This window comes from Eurypyga helias, unplaced genomic scaffold (genome assembly GCF_000690775.1).
Source record: "Eurypyga helias isolate BGI_N326 unplaced genomic scaffold, ASM69077v1 scaffold6083, whole genome shotgun sequence".
Classification (NCBI taxonomy): Eukaryota; Metazoa; Chordata; class Aves; order Eurypygiformes; family Eurypygidae; genus Eurypyga; species Eurypyga helias.
In genome coordinates this window covers 77,233-99,135 of record NW_010239201.1, presented here as the reverse complement: position 1 = coordinate 99,135, position 21,903 = coordinate 77,233, and the positions used below count along the sequence as shown (strand labels likewise).

Sequence of the window (21,903 nt, the reverse complement as noted above, 5' to 3'; positions counted from 1 at the left end):
TCTTTCAAAGCCTCTGGAAAGTGAGGATAGGAGCAATTATTAAACTGTAGAGTAAGCTTGGCAATGTTAACTAGGTACTTGAATCTTCTTGATTCTCCCTACGTGCAGGGCTTCCTGAGTGCTGGGATTTATGGAAGGGGCGAGAGTCAGCGAGGTGGAGACCTCTGGAAACTAAAATTTGAACTTGGAGTCAGTGTTCAGACTAGCAATGGAGTTTTGTGAGCAACCAGTGTCCTCCAGCAGTTTGGCAGGCTGCAGTGGAGGACAGGACTCTGATGGTTAAAGAAAATGTTTGAGGATGTGGATTTGCAGTAGTTGGAACAGATGGATGTTGAAGCTGTGGTGTAGCCACAGATTAACAGTTGTAGTCCCTTTTTTCTCTCCCTTTCAACATGTGTTGCTACTGGAGCTTTTCTTGTCTCCCAGAGTATTTAGGGAGCTGTACCAACGACTGACCTTTCTGAAAATATAAAACCAAGTAATCAAATGGTTTTTCTTCCTCAGCAGGCCGTTTCTGACAGCCACAGCATAAGAGATGCCAACGTAAGAGTGGGGGGACAACATAAAGAGGGAGATCAGGATTCAAAAGATGATGCTTAGGGCTGTTGTGATGGAGAGCTGTTCTCTTTGAGATATTGCTGTTCCTTGCATACTTAGCCTGTGTGCTTACAGATGTGGGACACAGGGGCCTGCTGCAGGCAACAAAATACACTGAGATTAGTCTCGTGATGCATTTCTGGATTAAAAAAAAAAAGCTTTTATTAATTCTCCTTCAGGTAAACTTAACAATAGCTGTAAATTTCAATACTTGAACATTCAGGTTTAAAATATTTACAGTATCATAGAGTACTTAATTTCTTTTTTTAGAACATCCTTGTTTTTTCAGGTCTGTGGTGTCCTAGTTAGTAAATTCCGCTGTCCTCAAAATTTTGAAAACTAGTGCGATACTTGAATGTCTTATATTTTCATAATATATTTGTAATTAATAAATGATAGAAGAACTCTGAACGTTATAACTGTTATCCAGCAGTTAAGTTTGTATTTTTATTTCTTTACAGGATCTGGAGTTTCATGGAGTAATGAGATTCTACTTTCAAGACAAAGCAGCTGGAAATTTTGCAACAAAATGTATCCGTGTCTCTAGTACTGCCACAACTCAAGATGTGATAGAAACTCTTGCAGAGAAGTTTCGTCCAGACATGCGAATGTTGTCATCCCCTAAATACTCACTTTATGAGGTGCATGTCAGCGGAGGTTAGTATGTACTCAGAAATTCTTTCCTGAATCCACACCACCTTCCTTTCCACCCCCAACCAAAATATCTTTAGGTTTTTTAACTTTGGTTTCTTTTCTTCCTAAGTCCCACAAACCTTGTGGTTTTTTTGTTCCTAAGAACATTGCTACTGATTGTTACATGGGGGAAATGGTATTTCAATATGTAAATATGCATATCAGGCCTGCAGTTTACGTGAGTTTTGATTATGATCCATTACATGCTATACTCGACATCCTGTTAATTTGTTGACATTTTTAAGAGAGTTGCTATTTTTAGTACTAGTAGGTAAAGACTAAACTTGTAATGGAAGAATAGTGTTCAATTGGAGCACTTAAGAGTACGCCCTTGGTTGTTCTCTGATAGGTAGCTTTATAATGAATGTTCATTTACTGCTAAACTGGGGGAGTTTTAACATAGTTGCTGTCTGAAGGCACTGTATTTCCTAGACAGATACAGATCCTTTTGTGTTACCTGTGAAGAACCTGGATATCTGAATAGCCTTTTGATGCTACTAGATTTTTGTGTCTCCCCACCCCAGCAGAAAGCTTTGTTGTTGGAAGGTAGCAGTGTATGTGGTGGTGGTGGAGACACTTGCTTTTTGTTGTGCTTTTTCTATTTTGTACTTTAGAAGCTTACACAAGTGGTTTAACTACCTTAAGTTCTGCTTTCAAAAGACTGAAAATAATTGAATTTGAGATAGAGAATGGAAATTTATTGGGATGTGTGTCATTTCTTATGGTCTACAAATGATGACTTGATGTGAATATAACGGATTAGAGAAAAGGGCATGTGTCATCACTAATTTAAGCAATGAATAGTATGTGCTTTTCTGCTTTAGTTTTTTTTAAAACTGGTGAGGCTTTTTGTAGACAGATAGTAGCAGCCTCATGTTCACAAGCCCTGGTCCTCATGAGAGACTTCAACCACCCCGATATCTGTTGGAGGGACAACAGGGCAGGGCACAAGGAAGCCAGGAGATTCCCAGAATGTGTTGGTAAATTTCTTACCCAAGTAATAGAGGAGACGATGAGGAGGGGTGCCATGCTGGACCTTGTTCTTACCAACAAGGAGGTGCGCTGGTGGGGAATGTGATGCTCAAGGGAGGCCTGGGCTGCAGCAAATATAAAATGATGGGAGTTTGAAATCCTTAGCACAGTGAGGAGGGAGCAAGGCAAACTGACAACCCTGGGCTACACAAGAGCAGGCTTTGGCCTCTTCAGGGATCTGCTTGGAAGATCCCCTTCATCTCCATGGGATGAAGCCCTGGGATGAAGAGAGCCCCAAGAAAGCTAGTTAATATTCAAGGATCACCTTCTCCAAGCTGAGGAGCGATGCATCCCAAAAATAGTCAGGCAAATATGCTCGGCGAACTGTATGGAGTTCGTGGACAAACTCAGGTACAAAAAGGAAGCCTACAGGGTGTGGAAGCAAGGACAGGTGACCTGGCAGAAATACAGAGAAATTGTCTGAACAGCCAGGGATCAGGTTAGGAAAGCTTAAAGCTGTAATAAAATTAAACCTGGCCAGGGACATCCAGGGAAACAGGAAAAGCTTTTATTGGTAAATCGGTGCTAAAAGGAAAACTAGGGAGAACGTGGGCTGTCTCTAGAAGGAAACAGGAGACTTGGTTACTTGAGATAGGGAGAAAGCTGAGGTAGTCAATGACTTTTTTGCCTCAGTCTTCACTGGCAAGTGTTCATGCTGCACTGCCCAAGTCACAGAAGGCAAAGGTGGGGACTGGGAAAGTGAAGAACCACCCACTGTTGGAGACGATCAGGCTTGAGACCATCTAAGGAACCTGAAGGTTCCTGAGACCATCCAGGAACTAAAGGCCAGTCAGTCTCACCTCTGTGCCTGGCAAGATCATGGTGCAGATCCTCCTGGAAGCTATGCTAAGGCACATGGAAACTAAGGAGGTGATTGGTGACAACCAACATGGCTTCACCAAGGCCAGATCATGTGTGATGAATGTGGTGGCCTTCTACAATGAGGTCACAACCCTCGTGGAGAGAGGACAGGTCAACTGATATCATTTACCTGGTCTTGTGCAAAGCCTTTGACTCTATCCCATATGACATCCTTGTCTCTGAATTGGAGAGGCATACATTTGACGGATGGACCACTCAGTGGATAAAGAACTGGCTGGATGGTCATAGTCAGAGTTGTGGTCAATGGCTCGATGTCTGAGTGGAGACCAGTGACAAGCGGCGTTCCTCAGGGGTCAGTACTGGGACTGGTGCTGTTTAACATCGTCATCCGTTACATGGATGATGGCATTGAGTGCACCCCCAACAAGTTTGTCAATGACACCAAACTGTGCGGTGCAGTCAACACACTGGAGGGAAGGGATGCCATCCAGAGGGACCTGGACAGGCTGAGTTGTGCCACTGCCAACCTCATGGAGTTCAACAAGGCCGAGTGCAAGGTCCTGCACCTGGGTCAGGGCAATCCCAAGCACAAGTACAGGCTAGACAGAGAATGGATTGGGAGAAGCCCTAAGGAGAAGGACTTGGGGATACTGGTAGATGAAAAGCTGGACATCTGCTGGCAGTGTGTGCTGGCAGCCCAGAAAGCCAACCATGTCCTAGGCTGTATCAGGAGAACTGTGGCCATCAGGTCGAGGGAGGGGATTCTGCCCCTGTACTCTGCTCTTGTGAGACCCCACCTGGAGTGCTGCGTCCAGCTGTGGAGCCCTCAACATCAGAAGGATATAGACCAGTTGGAACAAGGCCAGAGGAGGCCACGAAGATGTTCAGAGGGCTGGAGCACCTCTCCTATGGGGACACGCTGAGAGAGTTGGGCTTGTTCAGCCTGGAGAAGAGGAGGCTGTGGGGAGACCTTATAGCACCTTCCAGTACCTGAAGGGGCCTACAAGGAAGCTGGGGGGGACTTTTTACAAGGGCCTGTAGCAACAGGACAAGGGGTAATGGGTTTAAATTGAAAGTGGGGAGGTTTAGATTAGATACCAGGAAGAATTTGTTCACAGAGAGGGTGGTGAGGCACTGGAACAGGTTGCCCAGAGAAGCTGTGGATGCCCCACCCCTGGAAGTGTTCAAGGCCAGGCTGGATGAGGCTTTGAGCAACCTGGTCTAGTGGAAGGTGTCCCTGCCCATGGCAGGGGGGTTGGAACTAGATGATCTTTAAGGTCCCTTCCAACCTAAACCAGTCTGTGATTTTATGATAAAAAAATCCATTAGCACAATACCTGCAGTCAGAATGAAATGGTTTCTTTTGCTGAGCATGTTCCTGAAGTTTAAAACATGGCTGATAAAGGCACCTCATTCAATATGAATGTTTTTCTTTAAATAAAATGTAACGGCAAAGACATCATTGTTGTTATGCATATACACATAACTTGTCTATTATATGAGCTTAATAGATTTTTTCTTTTTAAATCTATAATCTGGTATTTTTGGTGCACTCTGTACAGAATAATAGTTCTTGGACCACAGTCAGACTGGTTACATTTAAAATAAGGAAGATGAATATGTGAAAGTCTCAGGAAATTGTAAAGTTTCAAGCATTTTAAATGTAGATACCACTTCTCTTCCTTACTGATAATCTTGTGTTCCTAGACTTCAGTCTAATATGGGAGTTATGCAAGATTACTTTACGTAGGCCTTTAGCTTATGTAGATACAGAGGGAAAACACTTAGTCTAGTTGTTGTAAAGGGGACATATATTTCTACCTCCCCAGGTTTTCTGTCCTGTACTTAACAGGGAAACATCAACTGGTGTGTACTGTTTAGCAAAGTTTTTGGTTTTTTCAAGAGCATAACTTGTTTCTAAGTATCTTTGCTATTGAAGTGCTAAGTAACTGTTACTGTTTTCATTTTTTGAAGAAGAAAGAAGATTAGATGTAGATGAGAAGCCTCTTGTTGTACAATTAAACTGGAACAAAGATGATCGAGAGGGAAGATTTGTTCTCAAGAATGAAAATGATACGCTTCCTCCAAAGGTGAGCCTTTAAGAAGGGTTGTGCTAGTGGTAGCAGCAGTTTCGAAATGTGTGGGGCTCGCTTATGTAGCAAACCAAAATTTGTACTCTTCTAATTTCTGAAAACAACTGCTGCTGCTGACTTTTGATGTCTAGAGCAAGTCTTTTTAAATACTTATAACGCATCTTTGCAACATAGCGTTTTTGTGATCTTTCAGATGGCTTGTGATGCTTTGATCCATGTAACTGTCTGGTACTGGAGCCTGTAATGCCCAGAGAACTTAAACCTTGCTTTGTTCTAATATGATGAATTAAAAATTGCCTCAAACAATATATGATGCCAAACACCTAGGGGGTAATCTTACCTCTTGCAGAGCCCTTAAAAGGGGATGCCAGAGGGAGTTAAATAACTTAAAATTATCTCCCTTGGTAACCTTCTGTTTCTAATAAAACTGATGGGAGGCTGTTACCTTCTGAGCAGGATTTTGTTTTTTCCTTCCAAATGCGAAGTTAGGCACATGCAAACATCAGCCATACAAAAGCTTTAAAAAAAAAAAAAAAATTAGTAATTTAAACATTAAATGAGATCAGACTTTTGTTCCTCAAGTCATATCGTTATAGAAGTTGGGTCCTTAAGGAAGGACTTGGGTCCTTATAGAAACGGAAAAAATGCTGTTCAGTATGGGCCATCTTCAGACCAATTTGTTATCTTGGGCTGAGAACTAAATTCCTGTTGCTCTTGGAATTAGAGCTTGTTAGTTTTAAAAGATGCTTTGAGTACAGGTATATGAGCTATTCTTACACTATGCTTTTGACTACAAGATACATCCATGTTAGAGGTGGGGAGAAAAAATTAATTCTAGCATCAAAGAATAGTGTGTGTTGGAAGGGACCTTTAAGGCCATCTAGTCTAACGCCTTTGCGGTGAGCAGGGGCGTCCTCGCCTAGATCAGGTTGCTCTGAGCTTTGTCCAACCTGTCCTTGAATGTGTCTACCACTTCTCTGGGCAACCTGTTCCAGTGTTTCATCACCCTCACCATGAAGAGTTTCTTACTTATATCTAGTCTAAATCTGCCCTCTTTTAGTTTAAAATGATTACCCCTTGTCCTACCACAAGAGGCCCTGCTAAAAAGTCTGTCCCTGCCTTTCTTACAATCCCCCTTCAGGTACTGGAAGGTGCTATAATGTCTCCCCGCAGCCTTCTCTTCTCCAGGCTGAACAAGCCCAACTCTCTCAGCCTGTCCCCATAGCAGAGGTGCTCCAGCCCTCTGAGCATCTTCGTGGCCTCCTCTGGACTTGCTCCAACAGGTCAATGTCCTTCCTAATTGTGATTTGCACTACATCTACCAGACTTGCTATGGCTGTTCATTGAATTAAGTAATCTTCAATCTTCCTTCTATGTGTTCTTCACTTCCTGATAGAAGCAAAAACCCTTGTATCTACTTTCTCTCATCTTCTCTTTTCTGTACAGAAGACAAATGAGTTTAGGATTACAGGTAACGTGTATGCAAGAAGCAGGAATTGGAGAACACTGGAAGGACAGCTCAGAAAAGATACACCATAGGGGAAATGTCCTCTATAATGTTTTTCCTTCTGCAGTTTATTCTTACCTGATGCTCCAACACAGGTGTCTTGAAAACAGTTTACCTGCAGTGTTGTTTTGCAAAATATTTTTCCTGGGAGGCAGGAATCTGTTTTGCAGCCTTCAGTTAATCTTTGAGGCCAAGTAGATAGTAGGCATAATTCAAGTAAAATTCTGCTGTTTCTTTGCTTTCTTGAGTACAGGGTGCTTCATCAGTTCATACCTGCTTTGGAATATGAAATTATTTCTGTCTTCTATGTTATCCTGGACAGTATTAGTCCCATCCCTGTGTAATGCAGTATTGCTGCCTGGAGTACTGCTTTGTGTTAGTGATACTGTGTCTTACCAGTTTTGCCTGGAAAATTAAAACCAATACTAACTTTTTACTGGACTAAAAATTATGGAAGTTGTTTTAAACTCATTTATTTCAGAAAGCTCAGAGTAATGGCCCTGAAAAACAAGAAAAGGAAGGAGTAATTCAGAATTTCAAACGCACTCTTTCAAAAAAAGAAAAAAAAGAAAAGAAGAGGCGTGAAAAAGAGGCGTTGCGTCAAGCATCAGAAAAAGATGATAGACTTCTTCACGGGGATGATATGTAAGTGTGCTAAACTTTGATCAGTTCATGTAACCTACCTCTTACTTTAAAGGGTACCTCTGTCTAACAAATAAGTTTGTGTTTCTTTGAAAAGTTAAGTAGTTGGCGTGGGTGCAGTAGCATCATAAACCAAAGCATGTGATGGCAATTTCTGTGGTTTGTATGTATGTTTTGACAAAAGGTTTGTTTATAAACCCTGAAATAAGCTTTTTTTCCCCAGCTCTTTATCCTTCTGCGGGAATTGACACATATGCTTGGTGACATGGACTTTCCCCACTATGTTTGGTTTGGAGTATTTACTCTGGAATGGGTTGATTCCTCTCCCTATGTTTGGTTGCTCTGTCTTTTGCCAGAAAAATGAATGTGTGTAGGTGTTTTATATTTGACTTACCACCGGACTTATGAATGGTTTTTTCAGGTGTATTTAGCTGGCCAGTCTTCTAGGTTTTTCAGCTCTCGCTCCTGAATCTTCCGTATCTTAGTCATTGAGACAGGGCAGGACATAACATTAATCCTTGAAAACTGGAGCACAAGAGTCAGGCATGAAAAACTGTATGTAGAACCAGAAAGCTGAGAACAGTCTACATTAAATTAAACTTTGTGTCTTTACCAGATTCCGTAGGTTTCATATGTAATACACCAGAAAAAAAAAAAGGATGTATTTTTAACATACCCAGAAAGTAAATAAATTATGAAAGCTTATTAATTCCTAACAGACCCTCAGAAATGAAAGAAATTAGTTGACTTCTTCACATATAATAGAGGATTTAGCTGCTTTATTAAGATTTTTTTAAACTTTTTTTTTAGTGCAGGATTGTCTTTCGTATGTGTAGTACTGCTCTGCATGGGTATGTTTGCAGTGTTCTTTAGATGTCAGCATAATCTTTCCAGTGTTCTGTGTTGTTACTTTAGATTGATCTTAATTTTAAAAATTAAAATAATGTTGTATTTAAGTGCTTTAGCAAAAAGAAAAATCGTGAACTGCAAGCACATAGTAACTCTGCTTTTACATGAATTGCAGTATTTGTAAATCAGAATAAAGTTAGGGGTGTAATGTAAACTTTTTTTAATGCCTTTTTTTTCCCTTTCCCTAAGAGGTAAAAGGCTTCTTTTTTTTTTTTTTTTTTTCCTTTGAAAACTAACAACCATTAACACTTTAGTTGGTTGTTGTCTATTTCAGATGGGCATGGGTACCTGAACAGTGTTAATCCTAGCAAATGTGAAGTACATGTAGAAAACATAACTTAATTGATCTCCTGTGCATATGGATTCTACGTGCCTTCTTATATATATTCATCAACTCATAAAATGTGAATTTTAAGCTTTTAATAACAAATTTTTCTTTTTATTTAAACTAACTTGGCAGTGAGAATTCTCGCCTTGCAGCTGAGGTTTACAAAGATATGCCTGAGACCAGCTTCACTCGCACAATATCCAATCCCGAGGTGGTTATGAAACGGCGGCGACAGCAAAAACTGGAGAAGAGAATGCAGGAATTTCGCAGTTCCGATGGCAGACCTGACTCAGGTACTTAGATTTCTTCTGGTTGTAAACTGTTTACTGAGAGAGTATTTTAAAGGCCAGCAACTCCTGTAAAATTGACTTAACTTCTGCTTTCTCCAACATTTTTTGTACTACACGGCTGGTTTATTTTGTAGTGTCACTGAATGAAGGATCTGTAGAGGTAATATTCCACAGGAGTGTTTTCAGTGACTAGTGCAAGTCAAAACTTTCAGGGATGGGCACACTGATGGGGGAGAACATGCTCACTGATCTTGCTAATGGTGCAAATCCAGGAAGGAAGGAAGGACAGAATTAACAGACATTGTGAGGGTGTCTTCTGATATAAATGTTATTTATTTTACTAAGAACAGGCTGAATGACCTGAACGTAAAAATGCAGTCGGCAGCGTAGATCGAAGACGTGAAGGAATGATTGCTCAGGTCTGCCCAAAGGGCTATGGTAGATCTTGTGAGTGTCGGTGATCAGGTATTTCACATTCTTGGAGGTGGGGATGAAGGTCACAATGGTTGTGTAAACATCAGCGTTGAATGCATGAAGCAATGTTAGCACTGATAAAACCTCAAATGATGTATTCCGTCCATGGAAGAGTAGCAAAGGAGGAGTTAGGTGTAGAAAACTTTACCTGTGAGGGACATCTTAAATGGGCTTTTAGAAAGAGGGTCAGGTTCTTGCAGGCCAGCACAAACTTGCTGTCACGATGAGAGAGGTCAGATCTTCATCCAGTCACCACTGTTTCAGTTTACCTTCAGGTAAGAATGGTGAAGCACTGGGGAAGAGTTGCTTGGAGAAATTAAATAAGCATCACTGGAAGGTTTTTACCAGTGTTGGAGACAAGTTTATTTCAGAGGTGTTAGGTAACTTTTCTTGTATTAGTGGTTTGACTAAATGGTTGCTGAAGGGGTTTGTTCTTACATTCTGTTAGATATATAGTAAATTACTGCATATCTTGTGGGGTTTTTTTGGTTGGGTGGGTGGGTTGGTGGTTTGTGTTTTGTTTTTTTTTTTTAATTTTCTGGTAATATTGTTAATTCAACTTTGTTTCTAAGGTGGGACACTGAGAATTTATGCAGACAGTTTAAAACCAAATATACCGTACAAGACAATCCTGCTGTCCACTACGGATACTGCGGACTTTGCAGTTATTGAAGCCCTGGAAAAATATGGTCTGGAGAAGGAAAATCCCAAGGATTATTGTATAGCTCGTGTAAGTGGAATGGCTAAGTCACAATCTTCTCATGCTTTGTAGTTGATTTTGTTCCTTGTAGTAGCTTTAGAACTAAATGGAAAGACTGTGGTAGATATGTGCCAACCTTTTTTAAGTTGAACAGCCTCAGGAGTTCTGAAGGCATTTGTCAGTTGTTTTTATTTTCAAAACCTGTATCTTCCAATCTTGGTAAATTATTACTTGCTACATAGATAAACATTAATAATGGAAGTAACATATTTCTGTATTTGGCGCTGTGGTTTTGTGCCACTGAGTATGCTTAAGATTTGCAGATGTATAAACTGATTGCTAATCCTGTGGATACCTGAATTTGTGCTGTTCGTGCACAAAACTATTTCCATGAACTAAAACCTTCTGCTCGGAAGGAGGAGTGCTGAGTCCAGACTCAGTTCAAAAAGGTGTATGTTAAATGCTGTTGCTGTACGCCTTTCAGCAGTTATCCTCTTCACATATCAGAAAAGATTAAACATTTAAGTGAAGTTTAAGCTTATTATCAGAATTTAATTGTTTTAGGTGTTCTAAATGAATTGTATAGAATTGCTGTTTCTTAGAGGTATGGCTTTATCAAAAGATCCCATGGGCAGTACTGTGAGTAAAGGTTAAAATGTTTGTGAAGGTTAAAGTAAAGGTTAAAATTTTTGTAAAGGTTACAGATTTTGGTCTGTATCATCTTCTGAGGTAGAACTGTGAGACTTGAAAGCACTTGATCCTTGTTTGACTCCAATGTTTGAATACATTGCTATTAAGCATGGATTTATCGCTTCTTAAAACGATGAAAGGGAAAAATGTGTGTGGCTCATCATGTTGTGTTCTCTTTCCTTGCCCCTTCTCCAGTGCTTAAAGTGCCACTGGGAAACAGTAAGGAAGCTTTTATTATTTGCTCTTCTCCACAATTTCTAGCTGCTCTAAAGGATGTGGCTGTATCTTTGGTCTTAAAATTACTTTCTGATTTATTTGTTGTGGTATCTTTGTGTAACCTTAGTGTCTGCTGTTGCTGTGCTTACAGCCTCTAGTGGTATAATTAGCTGGGAGTTGACATGTTGCTCTAATGTTGTTCTGATTAGTAGTAAGGAAACCGTGTGGTGGTAGTGCTTCTGTAGTTTTGTAACAGTGAACTAAACTTAGCTTTTTTAGTTTCAACGGTTTTGTCTTAGTTCTAGACGTATTTTTAATGAAGTACTGGATGTTTTATTCTTGTCTTCATTAACAAGGGTCCCATTAATGAATCTTGTCTTCATTAACTGGGGTTCCAACTGTGAAAGTTAATTTTGCTTCAGTAAAATTTTACATAGGTTTTTATTAAAGAGGGGAATAATTTTGTAAGTAATAGGTTTGGGTTTTTATGGGACAGCATATTAAAAATCTGATTCTCCGTTTTTGGCTGTAAAGTATTTTTTATGTGTAGTTTTAATTACGACAATTACCTTCATATTGCGGGTGCTATAAATAAAATTCATGACTCAGTCACTGATCTTACTAAATATGCTGCTGACTTGACACGCTCATTTTTCCGCTGGTTTGAGAGAATTGTGTGCTGCAGCAGAGACATTGAGACTGAACGTGGAAGATTAGTTTTGCATCAGTCTGTTTAGTTCAGAGTTAGAGGTTAGTATGATACATTATGAAGTATTTATGTTTTAGGGAATTTATTATACTGATTGCAGACTTCCCTGGGAAGCTATTGCAATTCACTGTCATGGTGGTGGTGGTGTTCTGTCTCCCCTCCCTTTGTTCTCTGATCTTGTGTGGGGATGTTTAATGTAGAAAATAGTCTGAGGAATGTTGCTTTGATCTTGGGAGAGATTAACAAAAGTCTTTGCTGTGAAGCAAATTGATTTAAATCAGTTTTCTGGAAAGCACTTTTGAAAAATATTTTTGTCTGTTCTGAGCAACACATCTTGATACAGTAAGTTTCTGTACTGATGTAAGTTGTATCCTTATGTTCACATCTGAAATATGGGAGTGGTCAGCGTTGGCTAAGAGCAGATTTCTTTTTATACCTTTAAGTGTAGAAGACCTTACTGTTTTTCTCACCATAAGTCATCATAGCTGGCTGAAATCTACTTACCTTTTCTCAGGGCCTCTGCTGATAGGACTTGGGCTTTCCTTTTTTACAGAAGTTGAGTACTTTTAACCTAAATTTTAATAAGTTGCTTTCCACGCTTTGAACACTACAGTATCCAAGCTTCAGCTTGATGTGTCTTTCATCAGTCTTCTTTTTTGGAAAGTCACAAATACAGTGGCAAATGCGTGTCGTGGCCATTGGTGCTCCTTCATGCTCAAGTCTCATAGCTGTTCTTTACCCCCGCTGGGGCTTTTGCCCTGTTCTTCCAACAATTTACAGTGTTCTGTGGAAGACAAATCCTTGTTGCTCATGTTCCTCCTATCCTTTACTTTTTGCTGGGTTTAAAGCAGCGTACAGTGGAACATAACATGTTGTTGGGCGTGATTTTTAAATGATTTGGTTCTCTTTGGGCGACGGGTGAAGTGTCTTCAAAGACAATTTAAGCGGTTGACGTTTACTTAACTATTAAGATGGATTTTAAGTTGTATTTAAGACCTCTATAAGGCTGCGTGAGTACCTGTCATAAAGTTCAATCAATACTGAAGTTTCATTTGAAATATGAACATTGTAAGAATTTTTTTTAACACTTATCACTGACAACTTTAATTGCAAATGGAGTTTGCTGTTAGTTGCATTTGCTTTCGTACCCTGATTTGCAGTGTATCAGGCTGCACCTTTCTGCCCACTTCTAAAGTGCTTTTCTATGTAATCAAGTAAAAAACAAGTTGGACCCAATATATGTTTTGTTTGTTTCAGTTTGCTTCGTTTGTGTTTCCCTGAATAATGTGGGGTTCACTGCACATCTCTCAAGATGTCAAATTAATTAGACAGTGTTCCGAGCTACCTGTGCATATTCTCTTAGGGCGTAACTTTGAGGCCTGCAGCAAACCAGTTAACTCTTGAAAGTAGGATCTTGATTAGACTTTTGGTTTTGCATGCACTTAGTTTATACTCAAAGATAAAGCATAAATCAGTTTCATAATGTCAAGCAAAAAAACATGCAGTTCATGGTGATTAGTTTGCTTTTGGTCATGGTTTTTTGTAGGGTTTTTCTTGTTTGGTTTGTTTTGGGTTTTTTTTAAGAAATAGACGTTAAAATATTTTTTAGCAAGTTCCGTTGCTGTGGGGTTTTTGGTTTGGTTTTGGTATTTTGTTTTAGGGGCATGTGCAGAGCCTGTGTGTTCACAACTTGTAAGGAAAATTGAGGATTAATTCATTTGAATAAGCAAATATATTAAAACATAGAGTAGATATGAGGTTTTTATTTAAAAAAAACCAAACAAACAAACAAAAAAAAAACCAACACCACCACAAACAATCCAAAACATTGAAATTACAGAGGAGGCTATTGAAAGCCTATTGTAGCATGGAGGGTTTTGTGTGAAACTTCCGCTAAGGATAGATCCGATAACTTCCAAAGCATTTGCTGGGATAAACAAGAGAAGGTAATACTCAAATACTTGAGCCCTCTGTGGTGAGTAATAGCTACAGATCAAGTCCTAAATTGCTATGGACTTCATTTAAATATCTTGGCTTGTATTTTCTGCATGTTTCACTGCATTTTAAATGAATAAATATAAATTGGAATGACTTTATGATAATTGGTATATGCTCATGAATGTAATTATGAGAAGGCAGAGTGTATTCCTCCTAATTATCTGTTAAGAATATGTTTCAGTTCATAGGTTGTCAGCTGACAGCCTGCTTCCAAGAGTTGTGATCTTAAGCTGGTTTTACCCATCTCCATTTCCTACACTGTTGTAGAAATCAGGGAAATGTCTGTGCCTGATCTCAGCAGTCTGCGTGGTTTCAAATTCGTGAAAGGATATTTAACTGCATCTTCTGTTTTTCAAAATGAAAGTGAATCAATATCCATGAGCCAAAACCCAATCATAATATAAACTTCTTCCAATGTTTTTCCATTACTCTAAAATGTAGGGATTTCAGCTTTGTGGGTGACACTGAGGCAGCATTTGCCTAAAACAGAGATGTGTTCTAAAACGGGTCCATCCCAGTTAGAAGCCTGCTGTCCTGCATCACCTTAGATGTGGTGTTTTGCATCTTTCCGCAGGTTAGGTCACACGCTTTTTTAAAGTGAGGTATGACTGGGTTACCGCCTTACGCTTCCTGGGAGATGGGGGGAATGGTAACTGGCTGGGGGAACAAGGAGATTAGTGCTTTTGTGACCCCACTTCTCTAACTTGTCTAGTTTTACCATTCCTGACGTTAAGCCCAGTGCCAAATACAGATGCTCATCCAGGCCCCAGGGCAGAAGTAATGTCAGGGTCAAGTAGTACCATCTGTGTATTTATATCTCCTCTGTGCTCTAACTTCAATGCATTTGGGGTTTCTTTGGTTTGCTTCCCACTTCAGTATTGGTCAGCCCTTGGTACACATGATGTACGTAGTGTGCAGTTCTTGTAACGAGTTCCCTTCTGTCTCAAGGGCTTTGGAATTTAAAAATTGTTGCTTGTTGAATAAGGCTTGAAGCAAGCCTGAAGTGTTACTTTAATTAGCTAATCAAAGTTATCCTGGAGATATAATTGATTTTAAAATCTGAGATGTGAAATAGAAAAGAGTGGTTTGGCAAGATAAGATTTGGTTGTAGATGTGTTTCTGTTTCCTTAGGTTTATACATTTTAATGTTTTCCTCGATTTACAATATCTTGTCTATTTGAAAATCTAATTACAAAGGTAATTTAATTAGTCCTATGTTTAGCCAGGTTTTGCATAGAAAATGTTTTGGGGAAAGGCCAGTGACTCAATTACATACTTCTGATCTTAAATGTACTTGTTTCCTGCTTGGAAGAAGATGAAAGGACATTTGAGGTGGGTCTGTGAGAACTTGGTTAACAGTGAAATGGGTGTGGAGAGGAGACAGCAAATGAGTGGAAAGCTTCTTGAGGGTTGCAGAGCATAGTGGGGTGCAGGAGCCAATAGCTGCATTGCTTCAGAAAGTATTACCTGGGTCATAGTTTAGAGATTAGAAAAATTTTGAATAGTTTATTTAAAACAGAGCTGTCTATGAATCTAAATAACATTCTTAGGATCACAAATGAGGGAGTAAAATGTATTTTATTTTTTTTATTCAGCTTTGAAAGATCTGTCTTTAACTTGGGTACTCACGCACTGTAATACTGTCACTGGGTTTTATGCTTGATCCCTTTGGGGAGTAGTAATTCAAATGCTCCTGAAATCATAGACTGTCTCCTTTAGAGTCAGAACTCACGAATCAATTTTCCCTTTCTTCTGCCTTGTTAAGGATGTAGCTGTAAAAGGCATGAACACTCGGCTGTTCTGTTCCCAAAGTCTACTTAATTTTGGTTCTTCCTTAAAGCTAGACAGCATGAAGCAATTGTGTGACACGCTCCAGTCGTGCCCTTAGTCTCTGCATAGACCAGGTCAAGGTTGGGTAAGACAAGGATGCAAGAGGTGTCACAACGTTCTCTTTTGGCAGCTTGTCTTGCCATTTCTGAATAAACTGGCATGTTGTGTTAGCTGAATGGCATCACCAGAATGAAAGGTTTATTCCAGTGTGTGAGATAATAAAGGAAACTTCAGTTTTATTTTGTAACTATCAGCTCCACAGTTTGTTTTTTTTGGTGTGGTGCCCCTTGGCTGTATTAATTGCAGTGATTTTGTTTCCTGGAAGATGACCTTGTCTATCTTTAAGTGTAACTTGCTTTGCTTTTTCAATACGTCTGGTGTTCTGGGAAGTGTGATTTAACTGTAACACAAGGCAAGAGAGAAAAGCCTTGGAAAGCGAAATACATTTAGAATTAGAGGATTTTTTTAAATTTATGTCTTGTTACAAACAACAACAACATAAAATTTAGAAGATATACTCCTGAATCCTCTGTTCTAATTGTCCACTAACATCTTTGAAAACTGATAATGGTTCTTTTCTAGGTCATGCTGCCTCCTGGTGCTCAGCACTCTGATGATAAAGGTGCTAAAGAAACTATTCTTGATGATGATGAGTGTCCACTGCAAATATTCAGGGAGTGGCCTAGTGATAAAGGTATGTCTAAAAAGCTTTAAGAGATTTTTGTGCCTTGGGTGTTGTCAGCCATGGTGTGGACCTCCTGTAAAGTAAGAAAGTGGGACATATACTTTAAAGTGTTTTGTTTTCAGGTACTTTTAATACTAGGTGCTTTTGGAGTTATTAACTATTTCAGTCATCACGGTTTACAGCAAGACATCTTCAGACAGCAGAAGGGTTTTACATTATATCCTAAAGCTTCTGAATTATCCACTGTGGAGAAGCATGCTATTAATATTTTAAAGTTTTAACTTAACTGCAAAAAGTGCTGGGAACTTACTAAGCTGAAGGAAATCCTGTGGAATACTTAAAAATCAACAGATGCTAGATATGTGCTTGTTCACCAATATAGAAACTCAGAGGATGTATATATAATATTTTTTTTCAGGAATACTAGTCTTTCAGTTGAAAAGGCGGCCGCCTGATTATATCCCAAAGAAATCCAAGAAAATAACTGATGGAAAGCCATTAAAGGGGAAGGAAAGAGTTGACGGGTCTGGCTATGGCTCTTGCCTTCCTCCTGAGAAACTACCATACCTGGTAGAATTAAGCCCAGGTAAGAATTTCTGGTTATCTAATAAGCTAAATTACATTATTACATAGTCATTTAGATTTTCCAAAAATAAGACTGTCATTGGAAGCACAAGAAAATCTGTTGGCAGTGTAAGTGAATGCCACATCAGTTCTTCTCATGTCACGTTCTGAATTGAAGCTCTCTAGGGGTAGAGCTGCATACTGTTACAATACCGAAATTTTAGTAGCAATGTCTGGAGTGATAAAGGGAGAAATGATTGGTTTCAGGTATGACATTTTAAGTGTTTCAGAAACAAAAAAATTATTGTCTTCGACTTCCTTTGTATTTTGGGGTTTAAAACTTGATAATAAATGACTTACTAAAAAAATAAGTCTATATTTATTAGTAAATACTTATTTTGATGCTGGGGACATACCCACCAGAAGAGCACTGCTTAAATCTGGTTTGGTTTACATTCAGAAGTAAAGTGGTAGACTGTAGCATACCTAATAAGATATATTCTACAGTGTTGTATTCTTCATATACATTTTTAGAAAGACAAGAACATGAATCTTTAAATCAAACATAATTTGCTAAACATTTTTTCAGCCTATATGGAACTTTCAAATCACTAGCAAAGCTGTGTTTTATGTTTAGGATCATTACAACTCTCTGGGCTGCATTGTAATTTAACAGTTAATTTTATGATCTGTAACAGCCAGGGGAGCTTGCTTGTTTATAACAAAACAACTGATAAAACACATACCACTTCTGGTGTTAATTTCTGTTGTCTTCATGTTCAAAGATTTGGGTATGGGCTTTTATTTTTGGTGATTTAGTTGTTTGCAGCTCTTTTTCTAATAACTATGACTTGGGTAGGCTTGGGTATCCAAACAAATGCTATACAATTTGAAGTCTGGTTGTTTACCTTCTGGGAGTCATGGTTGGAAATTGGTGCTGAAAACTGTGATCAGAACTGCAAACAGGTTACATTCATAGTCAAATAGTGTGTTTTTTCAGGGTAGTTTTTTTGGTGGTGGATTTTTTTTAACCAGTCAAATTAGCAATACACAGAATATACTAAGTGTATTGTGTTCTATGTGATGAGGTTTGATTTGTGTATTTTGGGTTCTTTTAACAACACTTTCGATTTTCTTGTTGTGCTCTAAACTGTTACTCTTAGTGGAGCCTAGTTGCTTTAGGATTGTTGCCCGTTGTTCTTGGGCAGTGGAGCAAGACATCCATTAACTAGAGAGGAAAAACCATCTGGAATGCCACAGGTGGCAACGCTCTGTGTACGAAGCCTTCCCGTTGCCTGTGGGACTGACCTATTGTTCATGGTTTTCTTCTAACAGCTTGTTGTCGCTTTTCTAAACAATAAGGATTGTTTCATTCAGTAGCTTTGTAGTACTGATGTCTTTATGTTCTATGCAGTTTCTAAAGTTGAAAGAGTTTAATGCACTTCCTTCTTCTAAACTGAGTAAGTGTTGTCAGGGTACAGTTTCACCCTTTCCTGTCTTTTCTTTTCCTGCCCTCTTCCGCATGTTCTGCATGGTATCTGTCCTGCTGGTGCTGCCTTCACCTGGGTCCTCTGCATGTGTTTCTAACCCCAGGGAGAAGGAATCACTTTGCCTACTACAACTATCACGCTTACGAAGGTAACGCTATATTTAATACCGTTCTCTCATTAGTCACTAAAAATATGGCTGGCTGTAAACTTGTGTTTCTTTTTGACAAATGGAAGGCTATCTTGCTTATCTTACTTTTTTTCCAAGGGACTACTTCTGTGAAGTAGTTATCTGTCTTGTCATCTGCCATTTAATTATCTGTGAACAAACATCAAATAGATCATGAATGTGCTGCTATCCAAAGAGTTCAACCTTCCAGCTAAGGTTAATGAGCAGCGTTGTCGTAGAAAGAAAAACATTCTTGGATCCATCTGCTTGCAGAATTCATAGTTAAAAAACGGGTTGGGTAAATGGCATGGAACTTAACTGTGCTTTTCAGTGTTTGACCATGTTGAGGCAGTGGATTAAATAAATACATGATGATTTTTATGTGAAATAGTGTTTGGGCCACTGGTAAAGTGACCTCACTTTCTGCTCTGTGGTGTTCCCTATCATCCTTTGGTATTTCTACTGCCTGGTTTTGGTGTTGTCTGACATTAACATCATACATCAAAGAGATTAACCACATTAGACAGTAGATTCATGTTCAGTTTTATCTGTAGCATTTGAAATTGATACCCTGACGTACAAATCATTATGGATCTTTGATTCTCCTGTGAGTTTATACTAATGTGCAAGTATGTTCCGGTTTTGCCAAATAGACAAGAATGCAAACCCACTCTCTTCTTTGTGGTGAAATGTCTACCAAAACACCTTTTCCTAGATTTTTAGCATCTGTTTCCTCATTTTATTTTCTAGACCACTGTAAAAGTACTATAGGTCTGTCAGTGTTGCTCACCATTTCATGGCTGTGGGGTACAGTACTGGGTTTTAAAAAACCCTTTTCAAACTTATGCCTCCAGTGCTCAACTCTGATGAATTCAGACTTCAATTTCATTAACATCATTATTCCAGAGAGCAGAGGAGTTCCACAGAGTGTGCTGATTTAATAAGCATAGGCAGGCTCTGGAGGAACATTTGACTGTTCAGTAGAAAGCTTGAAATCTCATTGCATCTCACTGGAAGAAGAAAAACCAACATAGAATGTCTTGAATCTTAATCTCAGAGTGTGAAAAAAGAGGTTTTAGTACTCCAGAGTCCAGTCTGTGTCTTTGGAACATGGTATTTCAGGATACTTGTATTTATTATAGAAATAACTCCTGTAGAAATGTACTTCTGTCAAAAAATTGGCTGTTTATGTTCTTGCAGAAGGACCTGGTAGACTTCAGTTTCATGTGCTATTTCAATTGCACAAATTCAGTAAGTTGGCTGCTGGAAGCATGTCCTGTTTTCCAACTTCTCCACAGCTGCTGATGTTGCTGGCTCTATGACTTTTACGGACTGAAGATCAGCCTCTGCACAGTATGGTGTAGGATACACTTCAGTAAACTGTGGCTGTCAGTGTGTCAGTCAGCAATTGTCTCTGTCTTCCAAGTCATGTAAATGAGCCAATAAACAGAGATGAGTCTGGTAAGAACAGCAGCCCTTCGAATAGTTCATACTGTCCAGGTTATCTGTGAATATGGGTGCTGATGAGTTCAGGGATGTTACTAACTTTGGTTGTTCAATCATACTACTTAAAGGCTGAGAAAATCACAAAGCTGCTTTTTTTTTTTTTTTTTGGCAATGTGAGCCTCTGAGATTTATCCTGAAAGCCTTTGATAAAAATAATACAGAGTTTAATTAAAAAACAAACAAACAAAAAACCACCACCAAACACCCCACCACCACCCTAAAGGTTTTTCTCCCTGCCTCATCACAAAAAAGCAGCCCTGAACTGTAGGACTGACAGTGGTGGGAGGTGCTGAGAACATGTAGGTATAATGACTCAGAAAGAAGAATTACAGGAGAATGGAGAAACTTGCAAGCCTTGGCCAGGGCAGGGCAGTTTGCCCAGCCAGCCTTCTTTCTGAGAACAGAACTGCAGTATGGCATGTGGTAACATTTTTACACATTAGTTTGAAGAAGATTTGTTGTCTTTCACATTCCTCACTGACTCTTCATTTACCAAAAATGTTTACTGTTGGCTCCTTCTACTGAAAGTGTACATCTTGTCTCAAATTTAATAGCAGACATTATCTCCTGAATTCGACATGATAGTCTAAATCTGGCAGACCAAACTTTTAAACTTTGTACTGTCTAAACTCATAGAACTCAGGAACTTTTGCAGGAAATCTGCTGCTCTTCAAATGTGGATTTAAGTAGTTTTTAAGTCAGGAGGTGCGTCTCTTGCATGAATTTTTTTTTCAGCTTTGGGCTTATTTGTTTTCTATGATCTGATCTTCATCATTTGGTTTAGTCTAGTTTTAAGTTAATACTGTTTCCCAGTCTTGTCTTAAGCACTAGTTTAGTGAAATCAATTTAAAATTATCATCTCCAAAGGGATGTAGGGTTCAGCTCTTTTAGTGGTGAAGTAATGCACTTAAGAGAGATATCCATGAACGGAGGCCTGTCATATTTTTTTTCTGTACACCAAAAACGTACATTTGTGTTGTGAATCACCGAGTTGATGTGCTTACAGTGCCTGCTCGCTTCTGTTCACCACAGTTTTGTTTTGTAACACTGGTATTTGAAGTGTAAATGTTGACTCGAAACTGCAGAAAATCCAGTCATGAAATCTGTTTGTATAGAAGGAGCCTCTTGCTCCCTCTTCCATATTGCTAATTAATGCCCGTTTTTCTGAGAACTTTGACCTTTCAAGTTTCTGAATTAAAAGAGAATTATTATTGTGTCAGATCAAAACCCCAGATATATTACTCCCTTTTTTTCCAGCACAAATTCTGGACCTTAAGCCGTGTGACTTAGATCATCTGCCTTCGTGAACCATCAGAAGTCTTCAAAGTTTAGTCCTTAGAGGCTAAGAACAGCCTCTTGGACTGTTACCGTTTGGGGAGCAGGGACTTTGCCATGGGTATGGCAGAGCCTGTATCCTGCCTTAGTGAGTTAGGAGGAATGCATTCCAAACAGCATTTAGATGAGCTTCCAGCTGTTCAAAAACAGGAAATACAAGACTTTACATTGTAGTATAATGCAACCTTCCTCCCCTCCTGCATCCCTTCCCTAAAAGAAAAAGGCTTTCATCCCTTTTAGAATTGGTAGTAATTCTCTTCAAGAGAAGATACCTCTTACTGTAGAAGTTGGCTTTCCCTGATGGATGATTACGTGTGTGCTCCAAATAATATTCAGTAACTCCTTGAATTTTTCTCCTTTTCCTGGGAAGAAAAAAAGGTGTTTGTATCTAGTGCTGTGGTTTTAAAGTAAGTTTCTTCTTCTTGCGTTGGACACTTCAGAGAAACCAAACAGTCTTAATATGCCTCAGCAGAAACACTGTGATACTAAAATATGATTTTTTTATGTGAAGACACATTTTTACGTGACATGCATCTACATGAAGGATATACGGTGGTGTAAGGTGAATGTTTATTAGCAGTAACTTGGTATTTATAGATTATTCACAAGTGCTGAACTCAGGAATGA

The 21,903-nt window shown here is 39.1% G+C and overlaps 1 protein-coding gene across 2 annotated transcripts in view; it reads left to right on the top strand.

Moving 5' to 3' along the window:
- The first annotated feature begins 1,064 nt into the window (after positions 1 to 1,064).
- MLLT4 (myeloid/lymphoid or mixed-lineage leukemia (trithorax homolog, Drosophila); translocated to, 4) overlaps positions 1,065 to 21,903 on the top strand; it is a 92,566-nt gene continuing 71,727 nt past the window's right edge. The window contains exons 1-8 of one of the 2 annotated variants that reach the window (XM_010148058.1): positions 1,065 to 1,254; positions 5,119 to 5,234; positions 7,226 to 7,389; positions 8,756 to 8,916; positions 9,960 to 10,117; positions 16,113 to 16,224; positions 16,634 to 16,801; positions 18,373 to 18,417. In XM_010148058.1, coding sequence (XP_010146360.1) covers positions 1,080 to 1,254; positions 5,119 to 5,234; positions 7,226 to 7,389; positions 8,756 to 8,916; positions 9,960 to 10,117; positions 16,113 to 16,224; positions 16,634 to 16,801; positions 18,373 to 18,417 — 1,099 coding nt within the window. In that variant the 5' untranslated portion in view covers positions 1,065 to 1,079. The remainder of the gene's footprint in view (positions 1,255 to 5,118; positions 5,235 to 7,225; positions 7,390 to 8,755; positions 8,917 to 9,959; positions 10,118 to 16,112; positions 16,225 to 16,633; positions 16,802 to 18,372; positions 18,418 to 21,903) is intronic. The other variant, XM_010148059.1, reaches the window with a different exon arrangement.